This window comes from Micromesistius poutassou (genome assembly GCF_964030765.1).
Source record: "Micromesistius poutassou genome assembly, contig: SCAFFOLD_459, whole genome shotgun sequence".
NCBI classification, from domain to species: domain Eukaryota; kingdom Metazoa; phylum Chordata; class Actinopteri; order Gadiformes; family Gadidae; genus Micromesistius; species Micromesistius poutassou.
In genome coordinates, this window is record NW_028179981.1 from 17,490 (window position 1) to 38,561 (window position 21,072).

Genomic DNA, 21,072 nt, shown 5'->3' on the forward strand with positions numbered 1-21,072 from the left:
ACCGGAGCCTCTTCTGGCGGTGGCGGTGGTGGTGTTGTTGTAAACAAACACATGAGTAGACAGACAACACTGCAAGGTAGCAAGCAGTTTGTTTATTTTCTAAGACGCAGAATAATCAGCGATTACAGCTGATAAGACACCGGAGTCTGTGGTTACATGCACTCCAGCTGCTCTCTGCGGACTTTGGTGCATCTTCTGGGTGAGATGGTTATAGAGACATGACTGGGGACACCACAGAGAAACCATAGCCGGTGTGTGTTCCCTTCGTCTTGTCCGTACCCACAACTATAAGTAAGTGGCGGCGCAACTCGGGACACTATAATTCACAATTGAAGTGACTCCAGTGAATCAAACCACCATTCCATTTTCATCTCGTCGCTCGTTCTATTCCTGGTGACCTATTGTCGTGCGTGTACTCAAGCCGGGTTTCCTGCGACATTAACTTGTGTATCAACGTGTTTTAAAACAGAACGTAGACGTAACTATAGCAAGGTCCAACCAAAGGTCAGGAAACAGGCTACAATACCATGACTTCATGCTCGCCTCCCAGCCTCCTCTTTTTCTATTATTTTTAAACTTTCATTCTCTCTCTCTCTCTCTCTCTCTCTCTCTCTCTCTCTCTCTCTCTCTCTCTCTCTCTCCCCTATACAGGGATGATCTCCCAGATCTTCATTTTGTCCTCCAAAGGCGACCATCTCATCTACAAAGACTGTATCCTCACTGTTATGTTTTGGGACTCACATGTAACATTACACTCAGTGATTTGCACAACTCGATCAACCCTGGTCGGTGACACCTTTTAGAGTTTAGCTTGGTTGTTGTGAGTGAATGCGTGCCGTTATGAACGTGTTATGAGTTGTGATGTTTTTTTCCGCGAGCTGTGAACGTCCTTCATCACATCTTCAGTCCGCGGGGAAGCAGGCAAGGATGCGGTCAGTGTTTTCTACGAGAAGGTGACCGCGCTGAGCGGGGATCAGCCTCCGGTCGTCATGGTGAATACTGGGCACAACAACAACACTAATCTGTACGGGGGGGTGGGTGGCGGGGGGGGTGATGATATAAATCGGACTACCTTCGGTATTCCTTCTACACCTATCAACATGTTGAGGAGTGAGGCGTGATGTCATCTGTGGTAATGACGTCTCTCTTGTTCTTCCCTAGAGCCACAAGGAGCTGAACTTTGTCCACATCAGACAGGGGGGCCTCTACTGGGTCGTCACGACGACTGCGGACGCGTCCCCGTTCACCATCGTTGAGTTCCTCAACAGGTAGGATGGTCACGGAGGGTCCCACGCCCCCCCAGCAGGGGCCTATAGCGTCCTACCTGAGGAGAGGGGGCGTCGTCTTGTCTTGGTCTTGGACTTTAATACTCACTGTCTGGAAGTTTAAATTAAATTAAATGACTCAGATTGATTTATTGGTGCCGTCGGTAAGATTCGAATGCAAGATTTTAAACAACTGACGAAATGTCCCCTCCTGCTCTGCTCCCGCCCTCATTCAGGTGAGTTGCATTCACACAACGGCGGTTGACAGGCACGGTGTATTCTCCGAACCAATCAGGGAAGATTGGCCCTGATTGGTCAGAAATATGCCGGGAGCGGTCTTAAGTCTTAAGTCTTAAGTCTCCGGTTCCCTCGGTCAAATGTCTATGGGAGATAACATGGGGTTTATGAATGATCGTACATAACAAACTCTGTAGGTGGCGGAGAAGTAAAAGCTGCGTCACGTTTTGAACTACACACATTTTCCATCGTTTCGACTGTGTTTTTGGATTGTCGTGCCGTTAAAGAAGTAAACGATTATTAATGCTACTTTAACTGCACGAAAAATCCCAAAACCCGGTTGAAACTAGATGAGAACGGTTGTAGTTGAAAACGTGACGCAGCTTTTACTTCTCCGCCGTCTACAGAGTTTGTTATGTACGATCGTTCATAAACCCCGTGTTATTCCCCCGTAGACATTTGACCGAGGGAACCGGGAGCCTCGGAGGCGGGACTTATTCTTCAGAGGTCTATAGTCTAAGGCAGGCGCGCAGTCAACAAGAACATTTCCCTCACTTATAGCTGACTGATGGGCTATGCCATTGTTAACAAATTACACTAAAATTATAGCTCTTGAATCTCACCTACAAAAACGATCAATAATAATGTTTAGTATAATAAAGTTACGTCAACGCTTCGAGGGGCAACTGGTCAGGAAAGAGCAATATAAAGGAAAGGCTCTTTATGAATGCGGTCCGTTTCCCGTGACGAGGATATGAAAGGCCATGGGATGGAGACGTGGTGAAGTGAGTGTTCAGACTAGTCTAACTATTTGTACACGGATGGTATTTCTGTTCTGTCTTCGCCCCCCAGGTTGACGACTCTCATCAAGGACTACTGCGGCAGCTTGTCAGAGAAGTCGGTACGGGTGAACTTTGCCCTTATCTACGAGCTGTTGGACGAGGTGGTGGTGAGCATCTCTCCGCCGCGGTCAACATACGAACCCGGGCCGCCTTGCTATTTTTAAACTCGAACTATCGACCTGATCGGCTGATTTTCTCTTCTCTTTCGTCTCTCATGTCTCTCTCTCTCTCTCTCTCTCTGTCCGTCCCTCTCGTGGTCACGCGGCGTTTCTCTCTCTCCCTCAGGACAATGGCTACATCCAGACCACCTCCACCGACATCTTGAAGAACTTCATCCAGACGGAGGCGGTCACCTCCAAACCGTTCAGCCTGTTTGACCTCAGTAACGTGGGGCTGGTGAGTCCTCAGCCGATACACAGACCCACACAGTCACAGTCACCAGTACCACGGGGCGTTTGACGAGGTGTCGATGTATTAATACTAGTGCTGTCAAACGATTCAAATATTTAATCGCGATTAATAGCATTCATGTCATAGTTAACTCGCGATTAATCGTAATTAACACACATTTAATTTATTACGCACAATTAATCGCACATTTTCATCTATTCTAAATGTCCCTTGATTTCTTTTGAATGAGAGAACTGTCCCATTATTTTTTTTTCTTATTTTAATGCTCTTATCAACATGGTAAAGTGGATCGGCTTGCTTTGTGCAAATGTTTTTCTTATTGAAAACAACATTGCCATGTACTGTAGTGTTCAATTTCACACTAACATTCTCACTTGGAGCTGTCATCTCTCAGACAATGTAACACTGTCCATCAATAAAAGGGTAAAAATAAAAATATATAAAAAACGTTAATCTTGCGTTCAAAAAATGAACGCCGTTAAAATGGGTTTGCATTAACGCCGTTAATAACGCGTTTATCTGACAGCACTAATTAATACATCCCAATATTCTACTGCTGATACTAAAACAGTATGCTTTGCTACTATTACTACTATACTACTAATACTATACAGTAATAACAATACTATACAATAACAACACGCTACGATATACAATACTAAACAATATAAATACAGTTGTGTGTTGGCTCGTATTCTGTTTGTGTTTTGAGCTTGTATCTGTTTGTGTGTTGTGATGTGTTGTGTCTGTGTTGTGTTTGTGTGTTGTGTTTGTGCGTTGAGATGTGTTGTGTCTGTGTGTTGTGTTTATGTGTTGTGTTTGTGTGTTGTGTTGTGTTTGTGTGTTGTGTTGTGTTGTGTTTGTGCGTTGAGATGTGTTGTGTTTGTGTGTTGTGTTTGTGTGTTGTGTTTGTGTGTTGCGTTTGCTTTTTGAGATTTATAATTGATGATTTTATTTGGATCCCCAGTAGCTGATGCAGAAGACATCAGCTACTCTTCCTGGGGTCTTCCTGGGGTCCACAGATGCATCATATGTGTGTTGAGATGTGTTGTGTGTGTGTGTGTGTGTGTGTGTGTGTGTGTGTGTGTAGTTTGGAGCAGAGACCCAGCAGAGTAAAGTTGCCCCCAGTGCGGCAGCGACCAGACCCATCATGTCGAGCCGTGGGGAGCAGGTAGGCCGGCTGTGTGTGTGTCTGTGTGTGTGTGTGTGTGTGTCTGTGTGTGTGTGTGTCTGTGTGCGTGTGTGTCTGTGTATGAATTGTGGCTCAAAGCCTTGTTCAAAAGTTCTTAAGTTATTCCGATTTTTTGTCGGATGATAAAAAAAAAACAAAAGGACACAAAGTCTGTGTTCATGCCCTGCTCTCCCTGGACTGCTTGTTTCCTACAGGGTGGGAAGAGTGAGATATTTGTTGACGTCGTCGAGAGAATGTCGGTCGTCATCGGTTCGAACGTAAGTGAAACCTGAGCGTTCCTCTTTTGAGGCGCGCTGACGTGGGATTCTCCTCAAATCGGTCGAATCGCCACCGCTGCAAACTTTGGAATCGGAATCTTTTGACACATAAAACAGTACACAATACACCGGCATTATAGACTATAGAGGCTATGAACATGGAGTACTACTACATTTACCACGTGCATACGAGTACATAAGAATGTATACGGTGATCACTTTGAGTCATCAGTTAAATGCTGTATTTATTATCACGTTAATATCTGTGTAATGAAATATGAGGAATAACATTACGCTCAGCAATGTGACAACATGATACATACATGCACATAACATGTAATAATAACCTTATGGAACGCTATGTGACTGCAGTGTGGTTTGGGTCAGGGGGTTGGGTCATGGTTATGGACTAGGCTGGAGTGCAAGTCCCCCTCTAGACAAGAGCCGTTTCTCAATACCAAGTACGCAGACTACGTACTCGCGGACTTGGAAGTACGTACTTGGCAAGTCCGGACTTTCAAGTACAGACTTCCGAGAACGCGAGTACGCACTCTGCAACTGGAACAGCAGCGGACTCGATGATGCATCCTGGGATATTTAAAGGTCCCAAGTCCCCACGAGTCACCTCCGATGCGTCCTCGGTAGAACGGACCTCATCGAGAACGCATCGAGAACACTTCCAGGTTTTACGACAGTACTCGCGTACTCACGTACTTGGAATTGGAACAGTGCTTGGGCTACCACTGATGACGTTTATCGAGAACGCAAGCAGTACACGAGTAGTACACACGAGAACGCGAATTGAGAAACGGCTTAGGATTAGGTTGAGGCTGTTCCATTACTTTATAACATTAAGTACACGCCGTTGCAGGTCTTCAGATTGCTTCTCCCCCCTGTGTAACGCCACTGCTCACTGTAACAAGGACACGGTACCTTGGAAGTGCGACCGTGACGGTGCAGCACACAGCGCCTCTGTGGTGTAACGTCCTCCTGTGCGGTGCTTGCAGGGGGTCCTGATGAAGGTGGACGTGGAGGGCGAGATCCGGGTGAAGTGCTACATGCCCAGCTGCTTGGGTGAGTTCACACTTTTTTTAATTCCCCCTCACCCTGCAGAGATCATCAGTGTGGGAGAGGGAGGGAGGGAGGGAGGGAGGGAGGGAGGGAGGGAGGGAGGGGTGGGAGATTAACTCTGAAACACCTGGTTTCCTCCGCTCTCTCTCTCTCTGGCTCTCTGGCTCTCTCTCTCCCCCCCCCCCCCCCCCCCTCCCTTAAACTGCCTCTGTCACCCGCTCACCGCTATTATTACCGCTGGAAAAGAGAAGCTGTTATTTTGTGCCCGCAATTAAAATGACTCCTCGGCAGTGTACACTTCTCCACAAGTATGGTCGTATGAGTGTGTGTGTTCCTGCACACGTACACACACATATGCACGCACGCACGCACGCACAGGCACGCACGCACGCACACACATAATGGTGATCTCTCTCTCTCTCTCTCTCTCTCTCTCTACGGCTGACAGAGATGCGCATTGGTCTCAACGAGGAGTTCAGCATCGGCAAATCACAGCTTAGAGGTGAGGTTTAAACAAAGGGCACACACACACACACACACACACAACCCCCCACCCACTCCCCCCCACCACCACCACCACACACACACACACACACACACACACACACTGAATCTCTACACATATTCAATATTATTCTTCCCTGTAAAACCACATGGTTGTGGACTGTGGAAAAATTCAAATTCTAGAAAGAGCATTTTGTTTTGCGTTCAGAAACGACATGCTGTTGATCTGGATCGAATACAGAGCAGGACGAGAAAGGAGGGGACTATGATGCCCACGTTATGCAAAATAACGTGCACAATGGGGAAGGCAAATGGCTTCATATTCTAATAATATCAATTATGTATTTCTGGAATATGACGATAAACCCCGAGCTCTTCCTGTTCCTTTCAGTCTATATTCAATAGCCCGCCTCTTCTGTTTCATCTCTCTTCATTCGCTACAAATAAGAGGCTTGATATAATAAAACGTGGCTATTTACAAAACACTCACGATTTACACAGGTCTGTATGATCTTCATCTGAACATATTCATATTCATATTCAGCAGGGAAGTCTCTATTTCTGTATTCCATCCTTAAATACCACATTTTTTCATTTTATTGTTGAATATCATTGTTTAATGTTAACCTTTTTGGTTAACAAATGGCACTTTAGGGTTGGGGTTAGACATTCTGCCAGCATTATTTAAGTGCAGTCATCCATTAAAATGATCAAAACATGATATTTATGATTGATGATTTCCATATACTTCTTTGTTGTGCACAGCTCCGTGATAAATGGTAAATAGTCCTCATTTATAAAGCGCTTTTATCCAAAGCTCTTCACAGCGTTGACTGACATTCACCCATTCATTCACGCACACATTCACACACCGACGGCGGAGTCGACCACGCAGGGCGACAGCCAGCTGGTCAGGGAGCAGTCAGGGTGAGGGCGTCTCGCTCAGGGACACCTCCACACTCTCTGCTAGGAGGAGGAGGAGCCGGGGATCGAACCAGTGACCTTGCGGTTTACCAGCCGACCCGTTCTACCTCCTGAGCTAACGCCGCCCCTGTGATCGCATCCCTAGCATCCCTAGCATCCACATGACCGACGTTACAGGACGTGGCGGAGGCTGAGAGGCTGATGTTGTCCCCTCTGTTTGGTTTGTGTTCCTCCCAGGCTACGGGGCGGCGGTGCGCGTGGATGAGTGTAGCTTCCACCAGGCCGTCAAACTGGACGAGTTCGACCAGCACAGGATCCTCAAAGTCTGCCCCAGCCAGGGAGAGGTGACCCCCCCCCCTGCTAGGAGTCTCCTCACTTCCTTTCTGTCTTTCCTTCTTTCTGACTTTTTTTTCCTCTTTGTTGTTTCTCCCCCTGTCATTTCTTTCTTGATTTCTCTCTCTCTCTCCCTCCCTCTCCTCTCTTTGTGTATCTTGGTGTATTTGCAAAAAGCATTTCTCTCCGTCACTCTCAGGCACACGCGTAAGAGTACACACACACGCACTCCACTTATTTGCACAAATGCAAACAAGTTCGCTCAACAAACGTAACTCATTCGTACATATCACTAACTTTGTTGTTTTGCCTCTCTCTCTCTCTCTCTCTTGCTCTCTCTCTCTCTCTCTCTCTCTCTCTCTCTCTCCCCATCCTCTCTCTGCCCTTGTTCCCTTCCTGCGTGTGTGTATGTGTGTGCGTGCGTGCGTACATACATGTGCGCGTGTGCGTGTACGTGCGTGCGTGCGTGTGCGCGTGTGCGCAGCACGTGGTGATGCAGTACCAGCTGAGTGACGAGCTGCCGTCGGCGCCTCCCTTCCGCCTCTTCCCCACCATAGAGCGGGACAACGGGGGCAGGTACCGTCACCTCCCCAACCCACCTCCCCCCCCCGTTCACCAGACCCACAGACCGCAGCCCCGCGGCGGGGACCACGGCCCGCCCAGGCCCCAGGCCCCAGAGCCCAGGCTCCCCCTGGGCCCAGGCCCCAGGGCCCAGGGCTCTGGGGCCTGGGGCCCAGGGCCCCAGGGCCCCAGGGCCTAGGGTCCCAGGGCCCCAGGGCCCAGGGTCCAGGGGCCCAGGGCTCCAGGGCCCAGGGTCCAGGGCCCCAGGGTCCAGGGGCCCAGGGCTCCAGGGCCCAGGGTCCAGGGCCCCAGGGCTCCAGGGTCCAGGCTCCCCCAGGCCCCAGGCCCCAGGGCCCAGGGCCCAGGCTCCCCCTGGGCCCAGGCCCCAGGGCTCCAGGGCTCCAGGGCCCAGGGGCCCAGGGCTCTGGACCCTGGGCCCAGGGCCCAGGGTCCAGGGCCCCAGGGCCCAGGGTCCAGGGGCCCAGGGCTCCAGGGCCCAGGGTCCAGGGGCCCAGGGCTCCAGGGTCCAGGGTCCAGGGGCCCAGGGCTCCAGGGCCCAGGGTCCAGGGGCCCAGGGCTCCAGGGCCCAGGGCCCAGGGGCCCAGGGCCCAGGGCCCAGGGGCCCAGGGCTCTGGACCCTGGGCCCAGGGCCCAGGGTCCAGGGCCCCAGGGCCCAGGGTCCAGGGTCCCAGGGCCCCAGGGCCCAGGGTCCAGGGGCCCAGGGCTCCAGGGCCCAGGGTCCAGGGGCCCAGGGCTCCAGGGTCCAGGGCCCCAGGGCCCAGGGTCCAGGGCCCCAGGGCTCCAGGGCCCAGGGCCCCAGGCCCCAGGGCTCCAGGGCCCAGGGTCCAGGCTCCCCCAGGCCCCAGGCCCCAGGCCTCAGAGCCCAGAGCTCCAGGGCCCCAGGCCCCAGAGCCCAGGCCCCAGGCCCCAGGCTCCCCCTGGGCCCTGGGGCCGCTGGGTCCATGCTGCTGCTGCTGATGATGAGGATGATAATAATTAGAATAGGACTCGTTCATCATGAACTTGGCCTTTTTCTAAGAGCTGTGTAGAAAGCGTCTCTCGGGGGCCCGTCTCTCGGGGCCCCGTCTCAGAGCAGAGGATCCAGAAGGGCAGCGCCGTTCCTGTCGGTTTGTCGGGGTCCTAATGCGCTTGATGCAATTTTAGTGTACAAATCATTTTGACGCGGCGATAGTGGACGAGTCGGCCGTGGTCGGTCGGTCGGTCCGCGGCCGCCCTCCGGCCAACAGGACGGCCCGCTTCATCCAAAGCAGACATCAGAGTAGTTTTGGATAATGGAATATTATGACCTCATAACAGCTAGCCATAAAAAAAAAAAAAGTGCATGGACTGGACGATGACAATAAATATACTGGACAACACAAAGCATCTTTGATGAGAGCACTGGTGCCGCTCTTTCTCTGGAGCAGAACCCTGGAGGGGGGAGTGTTATCAGTGTTTCTGGTGATGTTTTCTCTCTCTCTCTCTCTCTCTCTCTCTCTCCCTCTCTCTCTCCTCCCTCTCTCTCTCTCTCCTCCCTCTCTCTCTCTCCCCTCTCTCCTCTCTCTATCTCTCCTCTCTCCTCTCTCCTCCCTCTCTCTCTCCTCTCTCCCCTCTCTCTCTCCTCTCTCCCCTCTCTCTCTCTCCTCCTCTCTCTCTCTCTCTCTCTCTCTCTCTCTCTCTCTCTCTCTCTCTCTCTCCTCTCTCTCTCCTCCCTCTCTCTCTCTCTCCTCCCTCTCTCTCTCTCCCCTCTCTCCTCTCTCTATCTCTCCTCTCTCCTCTCTCCTCCCTCTCTCTCTCCTCTCTCCCCTCTCTCTCTCTCCTCCCTCTCTCTCTCTCTCCTCTCTCTCCGCTCTCTCTCTCCTCCCCCTCTCTCCCTCTCCCTCTCTCTCTCTCTCTCCTCCCTCTCTCTCTCCTCTCTCCTCCCTCTCTCTCTCTCTCTCTCCCCCCTCTCTCCATTCTCTGTAGACTCCTGATGTACTTGAAGCTACGCTGTGACCTCCCCCCAAAGAGGTAAATTCTCTTTCTTTCTCGACCAAGAAAGAGGCTCTCTCCCATCTCCTCTCTCTCTCCCACCCCGCCCCCCGCCCCCCCCCTCCCCCTCTCTCTCTCTCTGTATGCGTTGTGTCTCCGTCGTCTCTGTCCACCGGGTTTGCCCGACTCCTGGGCGCTCTGTGTCTCTCTCTCTCCGTCTCCTCTCCGCCTCCCGCCCCCTCCCACTGTAAATAACGTCCGTCCTCTGGGGTGTTTACGTTGTGGCGAAACATCTCGGAGCAAGACGAGCCAAGGCAAAGGTCGCTTGTGTTTACAGGCACACACGCGCACACACACACAAGGTATGTCCCAAGGCATTCCTGGGAAAACACAGCATTTGACGCCAGTGGTTAAATAATTATTGCAGAAACAACAATCGGCACGTTTGCATCCGACGGACTCTAGAAGTGCGTGATGTTCTTTCGGGTTGTTGAAGTGTCGCCGTTCCTAAAGGCCGAGTCTGCCTCTCTCTCTCTCTCTCGCGCTCTCTCTCTCTCTCTCGCTCTCGCTCTCAGCTCGGCCATCAACGTGTCCGTGACGGTGCCCGTGCCTAAGGGATCCCTGAGGTGAGCTTGTCTGCTTTTAAAAATCACAAATCCCACACAAACAAACACACACACACACACACTCTTTCAAATGAGCATCCGCTCTGAGAATCTCACCCACCCTGGAACACTTTGACTATGGAAATCAGCCGGCACGTAAAACCAGCCTGAGAAACCAAACTACAGATGGAGGGGAGGGCGGGGGGGGGGGGGGAGGGGGGAGGGAGGGGGGGGGGGGGGTGAACTCCCTTTGGCCCTTTGGCACTAGGAGTTTTGGTTTTGTTGGTCTGGTGAGAATCATTGTAAAGTGAACCACGTCACATACCATTCACTCTGGTATTGACGTGATTTATATTCTTGTTCAGCTCTGCTGTGTGTGTTCTGTGTGTGTCTGTGTGTGTGTGTGTGTGTGTGTGTGTGTGTGTGTGTGTGTGTGTGTGTGTGTGTGTGTGTGTGTGTGTGTGTGTGTGTGTGTGTGTGTGTGTGTGTTTTTACAAAGTTTGTGGTGTGGTTGAGTTCAGCCTTTTGAGCAGGACTGAGATCAACAAGGCAGTTTGCCGTATTTATACCGACCCATTGCCGTGGATCTATTCGAAGGAACATCATTAATAATACATGCATGCTCCCAAAGCAGGCTCAGCGATGGATGTATACGGCCTATAACAGTAGACCTATTACAATAAATAAATAATTATAGACCTCAATGTCGTGGAATAGAAATGGACCTGGAGGCCATCTGTCAGTCAAGGCTGAGTAACAAGGCTAGGACACAAAAAGAAAACTCAATGTTTTGTTTTTAGCTGATCCATAATCCTATCGGGGTAGTATTCTCTGGTGGTTCTACGTGGTGTAGGGTGGTGGGGTTGAGGGTTTGTCTGGCTCCACTCTCCACCCAGATGAATCCTATCCCTCATCCCCTTGATCTGTCCCTGTAGAAGTCGAGATGTCTCCGTCGTTCTCGTACTCGTCTCTGGAGAACGTTCTCCCCGTTGGCTGCTTCTACAGCGCTTTCGGTTTCAACGTGCACTTTAATCGTGCTTTAGTTTTTTCCGGCCCTTGTATTGCATTTTCTTCCCATCGTCCAAGATGGGTCGGCCTAGACTGCTGTCGTTAATAATAGGAATAAGTTATTATTGTATTATTAAGTATTATTGTGGAACCTTTTGAGGCATGACAATGCAGCAAAAAGTACAATACGGAGAAAAGGCCCCAACAAATGACGGAGAACAGATCTACAGTCTAAAGGAGTGTCGTGTGTGTCGTGTGGTGTCTCCCTGTCCTCCAGCCTGTCCCAGGAGCTCAGCAGTCCAGACCAGAGCGCTGAGCTGAGGCCGCAGACCCGAGCCGTGCACTGGGACATCCCGCGGTTCCCTGGGGGAGCCCAGCTCTCTGCCCTCTTCAAGGTGACCGACCACGCCCAAGCTCGCACGCACACGCACGCACACGCACGCACACACAAAGCTCGATTTTCTAGTCTTAAACTCTGCCCACTCCACACGGGTGGAATACGCCCACCGTTGCTCCACACTTCCAGTCAAACGTGCTTCACAAACAGGCAAGGCCGGTCCTGAACGCGTGAACCGGGACTTCACTTCTTACTGGAAGTCTTCGTGTTTAAGCCGTGGCCACGCCACGCGGTCGCTGTCTGACTGTGACGCCTGCTGCAAGGCTAAAGGGGGCCGCGTCCCCCGTCCCCAAATGATGGAGCCCAATGTCCTTCACATGTTCACAGACAGGCCCGTCTTGCAGCTCTTATGGATGCAGCACTGCACAAGTGTGTGTGTTTCCTCCCAACGTGCTGAGATGGGGGTCTACTGATAAATGTCTCACAAGAAGGTCACACGTATAGGAGCTGGCTGAAGGCCGTTCAACAAGTGAGGTGGTCTCTTGGTCCACGTTAATAAAGGTTAGGATATCCTGTGGACGTAATATCCACCTATGACAGGAATGTCGCGCTGAATTTGAACGGCATGTATTAATAGAATGACGACATATTGTCCTGTATTGATGAGGCTGCATTCTTGCAATCAGCTTTCCAAAGAAGCTCGACTGTGTTTTGTTTGACAAAAAGGAACCACGCGATTGTTATTGTGGTTCCCATTATTCCTGTAGAGTTGCCCAATAGCGATCTGAGACACGACACATGTATGACCATGAATTGTGGTTATGTGTGTTATGTTACAACACATGGAGTAAATATATGAAATTCCATCGCAACAGAAACCTTTAATTAACTTTCAACTCTATTCTATAAAGAGTTATAAAGGTTAACTTAAAGCATTAGAATAGGTTTTTTTCACCAAATCCATTTTAATGTCACGTCATTTGAGTCTCTCTCTTGCCCGTGAAGCTGAGTGACGCCACAGCCTTTCGGACTTTGAGGAAGTACAAACTACACAGCGAGGGGGAAGGGGGTCAGACCACGCCCCCTACAGCCACAGACTGTTTCCAAGTCTGCGTTTATCAGCTGACTCTGATCTATAGCAAAATACACTTTTTCATATGCACTTTTTCACAGCGCCCGAGATACTGGGTTGGTGTGTAGAGGCTACAGCCCTCTGTGATGTGTCCTGGTAATTCAACGCTTTTTAGATCCTGCTGTCACTTTAAATAATAATAAAGAACCAGGCATTCTGTAGAGAAAGACGTGGATTAAGTCATTAGAGTAATTGAAACGCCTTTCTCCTCCTTCAAGTTAAAGTCTTGTTTCCAACTTCCAACTCTTGAAGGGAGATAATCAGTGATTACATGAACCAATGGATTTACATGAACCAATTGGATTTTGCGTTTATTGCATGCGGGTTTGAGTTTGCATGTCTGTCTGTCTGTCTGTCCGTCCGTCCGTCACAACCCAACAACGTCTGTCCGTCCTTTCCGTCGGTTCTCTCCCCCCCAGCTGGAGGTTCCGGGCCTCAGCTCGGCCTCCATGATGGAGGTGGGGCCGGTGGGGCTGAGCTTCGAGCTGCCCAAGTACACCTGCACCGGGCTGCAGGTGCGCTTCCTCCGCCTGACGCCCGTCCAGCCGGGGCCGTCGCAGCGCTGGGTGCGCTACGTCACCCACTCGGACTCTTACACCATCAGGATATGAAAGTGGAGCACAGTACTTTTGTTATTGGAGCTTATCCCCCCCCTTCGGGCTCCGCCACTTGGCCTTGATTGCGTTGGGGTTTTGTTTGAGTAACCATTTTGATGTGAAGCAATGGCCAGAAGTCAAGCAAATACATGAGAACCATGAAACCGTACTATTTAATAAAAACGAAGTAAAATTGCTGATTGAATGAAGCTTTAAGTTTATCTGATAATTTAAATGATTGTTTTGTTTTGTTTTCTAAAAGAAGAAGAAACTATCACCTGTTGTCTGACTGTATGAAACTGACCTAGGATTTGTAAATAAATGTTATCGTTGACCATTTGTGCAAACGTGACTTCAGCCACACCACATACACATACAATAGCATCACACAAGAGAGCGGCTACATGCACCCAAAATACACAAATCTACCACACATTGCCTCCGTCACTCCGCCACCACGATTTTTCATCTCATTTCGTGTGTGCGTGCGTGCGTGCGCGCGCGTGTGTGTGTGTGTTATTTACGTACACGCAATAACAATGAAATTGTTTGCATGCAGCATTAACATCCCCACCACCGCCTCGACTCGGGCAGCCCTTGCGCAACGCGAGCTGCTGCTACTGTACACAACAAGACGCGCAGAAAAACCCAAGTTCCTGTCTTTGCGGAAGCGAACCGAAGGGGACGAGGCGGTGCTGAATGCAATTAGCATATTAACTAGCGCTCGGGTGGATGTGCACAGATGTTAAAGGACAACGCGGTCGGAAAAAGAAAGCAGTTTTAGCGCAGAAGGACCGGGCTCATTTCTTGGTTATTCCCAGACCTGCACGCCTTGCCGTGGAGATGGGGGATAAGGCGGGCACCAGGTAGGCTGACTGCAGCTAGCGCGGAGCCTCACGCACTTTGCTACGGCTAGCGCTGCTGCTGCAGGGGAGTGTGTGGCGTCAAACACGCTCTTCTTGTACGGTTCGGGAGCGAGGGATGTGCTCGTTCGTGGGGGGATTTGGGTTACACGCCGGTGTTGTGGGAATGCCTCGGCGTAATGTTGTTTTTTTTGGTCGCCGAATGCCCCCCCTCGGTCTCTCCCGGGGAAAGGCGAACGCATCTGGGGTGGGGTTAGCTGACAAGCTGACTGAAGCTAACGCGGCTATGTGGACAACGCCGACTGACAGTGGTCCGCTTCCTAATGCCGTGCTCAGTTAATGTGTGTTTTATAGGAAGCCCCGGCATGGATAAGAGATGTTGCTTGGGGAGGGTTTCGGTGCATCTGTGGCCTTGTTTCGTCTTTTTAAGTAACGTTTAGGGTGGATTTGTGATGCGTGTGTGTATGTGTGTGTGGACGGCACTAGTTTGATCCATTTTCATGAGGGCAAAAATATTGGCCATGGTCAGGATGCACAATGGATATGTTGTGATCTGCACGTTGGCGATCGTTCGGTTTTAGGTCTTGTAGTATTGCATCCATTCTCCGTTTTCTGGTGTTTTCTGGGATTCCCTTTTTTTTTTACCCCCCAACATCCTCCGTTCTGCCCGCTGAGTTTGACTGCTGCTGCTGCTGTCGGTGTTCCCCCTGTAATAACAATTGAGTTAATGCATTGTAATTACTGAGCCATGCGTTGATACGGACGGTGCCCTAAATAATAGGAGCCTTTCTGGTCCATACATCACGATGACGTCCCTTTGACGTCTCGGCTCGCCGTCATCTCCCCCGCCGGGCTAATTCAGTTGAGCCGCCGCATGCCTAATGTAAACAAATAACGGGTCCACTGCGACTTCCTGCTGCTGACATCCAAAAATGCACTCCATGCACCTTTTATTTAGTTAGTTGATGTTGTTGTTTTTTAGACCTGAGATTCAACCGTGCAATTTTATTTTCAAAAGAAGGTGCGCAGCGACCTGACGTACGTGTGTGTGTGTGTGTGTGTGTGTGTGTGTGTGTGTGTGTGTGTGTGTGTGTGTGTGTGTGTGTGTGTGTGTGTGTGTGTGTGTGTGTGTGTATTAAGCTCGATAATCAACCCATCAGCCTCACGTCGTATACCGTTGACAGAGCGGACATCATGTGACGAATTAAACTACAACTGGTCTACACGTCGGCCTGCCAGGCTTATAGACTTGATGGCTTGAAGTTAGATCTTTGGACTCGAACGTGGTTGAAGTGGTACGGTTAAGGCTGACATTAATTAGACCAAAATGTCAATCTATCATTCTAAATTACAATTAATAGTATTCCCATTTACTGTGAATACTTAATGTGCACTCTGGCCAAGGGTTGTAAACCACCACATCTATTTAGTTATTATGCTTGGTATGCATTCCCTTCCTCTTCTACAAATGTAAGCAATCACATTCCCTTTTCCGTGATTCCGTCGGACAGAAACCAGCCTCTATATGATGTATTGTTATGTTGAGGATTGGGTCTAGTGTTGGTTAATCACACCCACATTGTCTACAGATGGCTGCCAGATAACAAGTGGCATGGTACAATGATTTTATCTCCCACTTTGAGGCCGGTGTTTGCATTATGGATCTCCTGTGCTTGTACAGACCTACACACTGTTTCCACAGATCCGTATTAGAACACACGGTATTACTGTAGAGTACCAAGCAAACATGCGACGAATGAACAGATCTTATGTAAACACCAGAGGGCAGATGTTTGTATGTGTCTTATTATTGACAGGCAGATGCTGTGTGTGTGTGTGTGTGTTAGACAGAAGAGCGCCGTGGATCAGACTACTCAGTGAGGGCGCCGACTGCACAGGAGTAGTACCTCAAAGATTTCTAAAGTACTGTGTGCGACTTTGCAGACAGACATTGAGGAACTGAGGCGATGTGTTGTGCTAAAATAAGAATAATCGGTGCTATTGGGTCAGATGTGCTGATAAACGACGACGACGACGCGGTGTGGCAGCGCGTCCCTGGTTGTGAGCATCACGGACTGCGTGACAAAGTTACCCCCTATTAGACGTCATCTCTGCCCCTCAGAAGGGCCCGCTCCGACGCCCAAACAACCTCGGTGATGAAACCGGAAATGTTCGCGATGACGACAGCCACCCCTGGGGGGGCGGTGGCTGGGTGGGGGGGGTGGGGGGGGGGATTGGTGGTGAGTGAAACCTGGACAGAACTGGTGAGCAGCTCTGGATCAGATCCCGTAAGAACTTTTAACACCAAACCCTTTCCAAGGACTTAACTTAATGAAAGGATTTGCGACGCCTCGTGAAATCCTCCCGCGACCGAGACCCAAAAACTGAATGTCATCTCTGTGTTTCTCGACGGCCCCACGGTGGATCTTTTTTGAAACCAGTGTCTAAAACGGCATTCACCCCCCCCGTCCGCCCCCCACCCCCCCAGAAAGAACAAAGCAGCTCTCTAAGCTGGCTTCAGCGTTCAGCCGTGATGCGTTCCACTTCTCAATAATACTATATATACTATATATAATAATAATCAACTGAATGCTTCCTGGTACCTAATATAACAATATTATATCACGACCGAAACGGATGGCAGTGGCGGAGACGTGGGGAAAGGCACGAGGCGACGGCTCCCTACAGTTGACCCCAGCCCACCACGGCGAGCGGTTCAGTTTGTCTAAAACACAACCCCGGCCCGGAGTGCGTTGTTGGATGTTGGATGCATGTCTACACACGACGCACGTCGACTGTACCTCGTGGGACCTGATTCGATTACACTAACCTCGGTTCACACCGAGGCCACGGGGACTTTAGCGGGCGACTAGTGTGCAACTGGCCGCGGTGACGAAACCCCCCCCCAAAGCCACACGCCATACCAAAACGACGAGCTCAACGGAGGCGTGTTTATGTCTCCACAGAGACAGTGTCGGTACGACTCGAGACTAGGGGGGGGGGGCCGTTCGGTTTGAATTAGTGCACATCAACACACCCCACCAGGAGCTCGTTGTTCTCCTGCACCGGCGAGTGTCTACAGTCTCGTCTAATTGGGGCGGGACCTGGTTTATTCCCAGCGCTACTTAACATATGTTTTGTCTGGGTTATGATGATCTGCAGACACCTGAGTTGCACACACATGTGTGTGTTTGATCATCAGTCACCTGCCACGCGTCAGTCAGCCATGTTGGAGCATGACTGCCGTGTGACCCCCCCGCCCCCCCCCCCCCCCTTCACTGGGGGGTACGGTCAGAACTAGCCCACCCCTGCTGGGGTGGATCCCCCCCATAAGGCCACTCCGACCGGGGCTAACCTCACAAAGACGACAGCGTATTCATTTGATGTTCGGGGTGGAACATCGTTTACTGTCTCTGAGCAGCCAATGTTTTTGTTTCCATTTTTGTACGAAGATATAGGGCATCAGTGATTGGTATCAATGATGTAAACCATTTAATTCAGCACTGATCTGATCCGGAGGTGGGCTGTGCGTGTCATTACTTAACATGTTGTTGTTGTTGTTGTTCTGCTGGTGATCAGTGGATTGGACTGAAAACGCTAGAACGCTGTTAATCTTCAAACCCCAGAGGAGTTAGTTTTTTTACAGTTGTTTACAGTTTTGAACTTCAGTTTTAGGATGGCGGTGGGGGTGGGGGTGAGGGCATCAACCTCAAAGTAACAAAATACATCACTTGGTTCAACTACGATAATGGATAACCACACACACACACACACACACACACACACACACACACACACACACACACACACACACACACACACACACACACACACACACACACACACACACACACACACACACACACACCTTTTCAGAATTAGTGACGGCGCATTCCATTATTCAACAGATGTGAGGCCTCTCTCTCACATCTGTGTTTGACTATTCTGGGGAAAAAAAAAAAAGAAATGTGCTTAAGCTGAAGGAAGTGATTTGAAGAACTAAGCAGCACATATTGTCACACAACGCAACAGGGGACCACGCCATTGGAAACATGTTTCAAGTGTCAGTCCATTCGTGGTACAAAGTGGAGGTTCACTTTGCACCTGCACCACCCTTCACCGCCGCGCAGAGCAGGCAACAAATGTGTAAAAGAAAAAAAAAAGTCTTTTCCTGCCCGGCGGGTGTCAGAGGGGGTGACAGAGTTCCTGCTGGTCGCCATCAACGCCGACCAGAATGTTTGCTTTTGGGGAGGAAGTGGTGGAAACCTCTGCAGTTTCTAGTTCCTGTTTTGTGGTATCAGTCATCACAGGAAGTAAACTTAAGTTACCCCATGAGAACTTCCTTTCTGTGCGCACGGCGGTGCCAGGTTTCAGCCCTGGCCAGTGCTCTCCGAGCGGGCTCTGATACGGCCCCGCATTCCAGTGGCTTTCACTGTGGCCCGAGGAAATCCCAGTAATCATGGGAAACGATTTACCGCATGTCGTCTCAGTTGTCACTGCGCGTTCCCACTACTAGACGGGCGACGGGACAGACACTTTAATGAGTGTGTGTGTGTGTGTGTGTGTGTGTGTGTGTGTGTGGCCAGCGCTCGAGAACAATAACGTCTTATTGTTAAAAGATGGTTCAACCTGGCGGCCACATGCAGCGGGCTGATCCTCTTCTTCTTCTTCTTCTTCTTCTGTGGTCTACTTCTGTTCTAGTGTGACTTGTACTGGGGCTGGTTTCAAGAAGAAGTTGAAGCGACAAAAAACTTGAGTCATCTTTTTTTTTCTTCTTTTTTTTTTTTACTGCCTTTCCTCTCTGGCCCCCGCCCGCCCACCCCGCCCATCTCTGGCCCCCGCCCCCCCCCCCCCGCCCACTCTGAACACCAACGGGACATTAACTCTGTCCCTTAACTCTGTGGCAGTGGCAGTGGGGGGTACCGTCAGTCTGGCACCGACACGACACCGTCCCGCGTCCACACACAGAGCGCCGCTGTCCGCCGTGTAGTCCATCCTCCCAACGGTTGGATGAAACCGCGGTGACACATAACTGTTGCGTCTATTGGGGGGGCTTGTTGTGTCAGGGGGGCGGCGGCGGGGGGGGGGTGGGGGGCATCTGAATGTAATGTCACAGGCATCACTCCACCAAGACTGCTGAAACCGTTGCAGTAGAAGGTTAAGGTGGTTGTTTGTTTAGTTTGTTTAGGGGCTGTGACATTAATGGCTTTTTTCTCTAGAGTGTGTTTTATGTGCAAAGTGTTTTTGTCAATTCTCTCTCTCTCTCTCTCTCCCTCTGTCTCTCTCTCTCTCTCTCTCTCTCTCTCTCTCTCTCTCGTCTTTCCAGAGTTTTCAAGAAATCCAGTCCCAATTGCAAGGTGGGTCTTGCTGCTGGTCCGTAGCTGGGAGTGGACGCGCGTTGCCGTGGAACAGTCGAACGCCCAATTCAAAATCAAGTTCACGTCACACTAAAACAATCATTCAGACTATTTCTATTTATTTCTATTTATTTTCTGCACAATATAAAATGCCCTGTATTATGAAGATTATAACTGAAGCTAAAGATCCCCCCCCCCCCAAATAATAGTAATTGAATGTTAATCCAAGGTGTGTGTGTGTGTGTGTGTGTGTGTGTGTGTGCGTGTGCGGGGCCTCCAGCTGACGGTGTACCTGGGGAAGAGAGACTTTGTGGACCACCTGGACCAGGTAGACCCTGTAGGTGAGTCACCCCCCCCCCCCCCCCCCCCCCCCCCCCGAGAGCCAAGGACGGGGCTCTGAGTAGGGTGGAGGTGGAGGGCTCCAAGTAGGGTGGAGGGTGTAGGGTGGAGGTGGGGAGCGTTGACCACGGAGGGCAATGTGTTAAGTAACGAATCGCAACATAACGGGCTGAAGAGGATTCACCCAGAATGCATCGGCGGTTCGTCTTACCGCCTGTTGACGGTCGTGACCGGGAGTCCGAGCCCAGCGGCCCCAGAGGTCGCGACCTTCTACAAAGAACCGCAGTCGTAAACAGCTCTCAGCGTTCAGTGGAGTTAAGAACGGAATTTCGGCGAAATGTACGATAAACGAAATCGAGACAAAGAAAAAGTAGAAGATAAAAAAATATGATTTGGTTTAAATATAGAAGATTTCCAGCGTGGAAGCGTAGTGAAAACAGACGCCCGGTGTTTGACCCCCCCCGACAACAAAGTGCCGACGAGAGCGTCTTCGTAGCGGATGAAGGTTCTTGTTCTGTTTTTCTGTTTCTCATCCTGACACCAAAGCGTTTTTCTCTGTTTTTGCTTTGACAGATGGCGTAATTCTGGTGGATCCCCGAGTATCTAAAAGACAGGAAAGGTAGGGCGTGTTTCCATTTGTCGCCTGTTTGCCTTTCCACTGTTCTCCTCCTCGCTGTCCCTCTGTATCACGCGTTCACCCCCCCTCTCTGCTCTGCTCTTGTTCCCCTCCTCCTCCCTCCTCCTCCTCCTCCTCCTCCTCCCCCCCCTCCTCCTCCTCCCTCCTCCTCCTCCCCCTCCTCCTCCTCCCTCCCCCCCGTCTTCCTCGTAGTCTTCGTCACTTTGACCTGCGCGTTCCGCTATGGCCGTGAGGACCTGGACGTCCTGGGCCTCTCCTTCCGGAAGGACCTCTACATCTCCACCTTTCAGGTACGCCTCCACCTCGCTGGTCCACACGGCCACCGCTGGTCCACCCGGAGCGCAGAGGTTCATCACCACAGCCCAACAGGCCTTTGCTTGGCTTTGTTTGGTTGATTTTTTTTTTTTTTTTTTCTCATTTAATTGGGGGACAGTGAACTCAAACTAAAGCCAGCATTAGTCAACTTTTCCCGAAGACGAGCGAAAAACATCCCGGCAGGACAGACAGAAACGTCCCCACAGTGTTGACCATATGGTGGAGTTATACACTGTAGACCAGTGTTTTAATAAGTGAAGTTATACACTGTAGACCAGTGTTTTAATAAGTGAAGTTATACACTGTAGACCAGTG

At 50.5% G+C, this 21,072-nt stretch overlaps 1 protein-coding gene and 1 long non-coding RNA gene across 2 annotated transcripts; both read left to right on the forward strand.

Moving 5' to 3' along the window:
• The first annotated feature begins 21 nt into the window (after nucleotides 1-21).
• Nucleotides 22-13,559, forward strand: ap4m1 (adaptor related protein complex 4 subunit mu 1). Its single transcript, XM_084489418.1, has 16 exons — nucleotides 22-291; nucleotides 652-711; nucleotides 907-992; nucleotides 1,162-1,268; nucleotides 2,355-2,451; nucleotides 2,630-2,740; nucleotides 3,846-3,926; nucleotides 4,142-4,204; nucleotides 5,212-5,278; nucleotides 5,724-5,777; nucleotides 6,941-7,047; nucleotides 7,521-7,612; nucleotides 9,563-9,607; nucleotides 10,144-10,194; nucleotides 11,459-11,576; nucleotides 13,070-13,559. The coding sequence occupies exons 2-16, from the start codon at nucleotides 654-656 to the stop codon at nucleotides 13,259-13,261; spliced, it is 1,329 nt and encodes a 442-aa protein (XP_084345544.1). The 5' UTR covers nucleotides 22-291; nucleotides 652-653; the 3' UTR covers nucleotides 13,262-13,559.
• Nucleotides 13,560-13,921: 362 nt separating this feature from the next.
• LOC311371241 lies at nucleotides 13,922-20,811 on the forward strand. The gene is made up of 5 exons (XR_014641029.1): nucleotides 13,922-14,112; nucleotides 19,436-19,466; nucleotides 19,747-19,807; nucleotides 20,379-20,424; nucleotides 20,635-20,811. It is a non-coding gene; the product is annotated as an uncharacterized lncRNA (long non-coding RNA).
• Nucleotides 20,812-21,072: the final 261 nt, after the last annotated feature.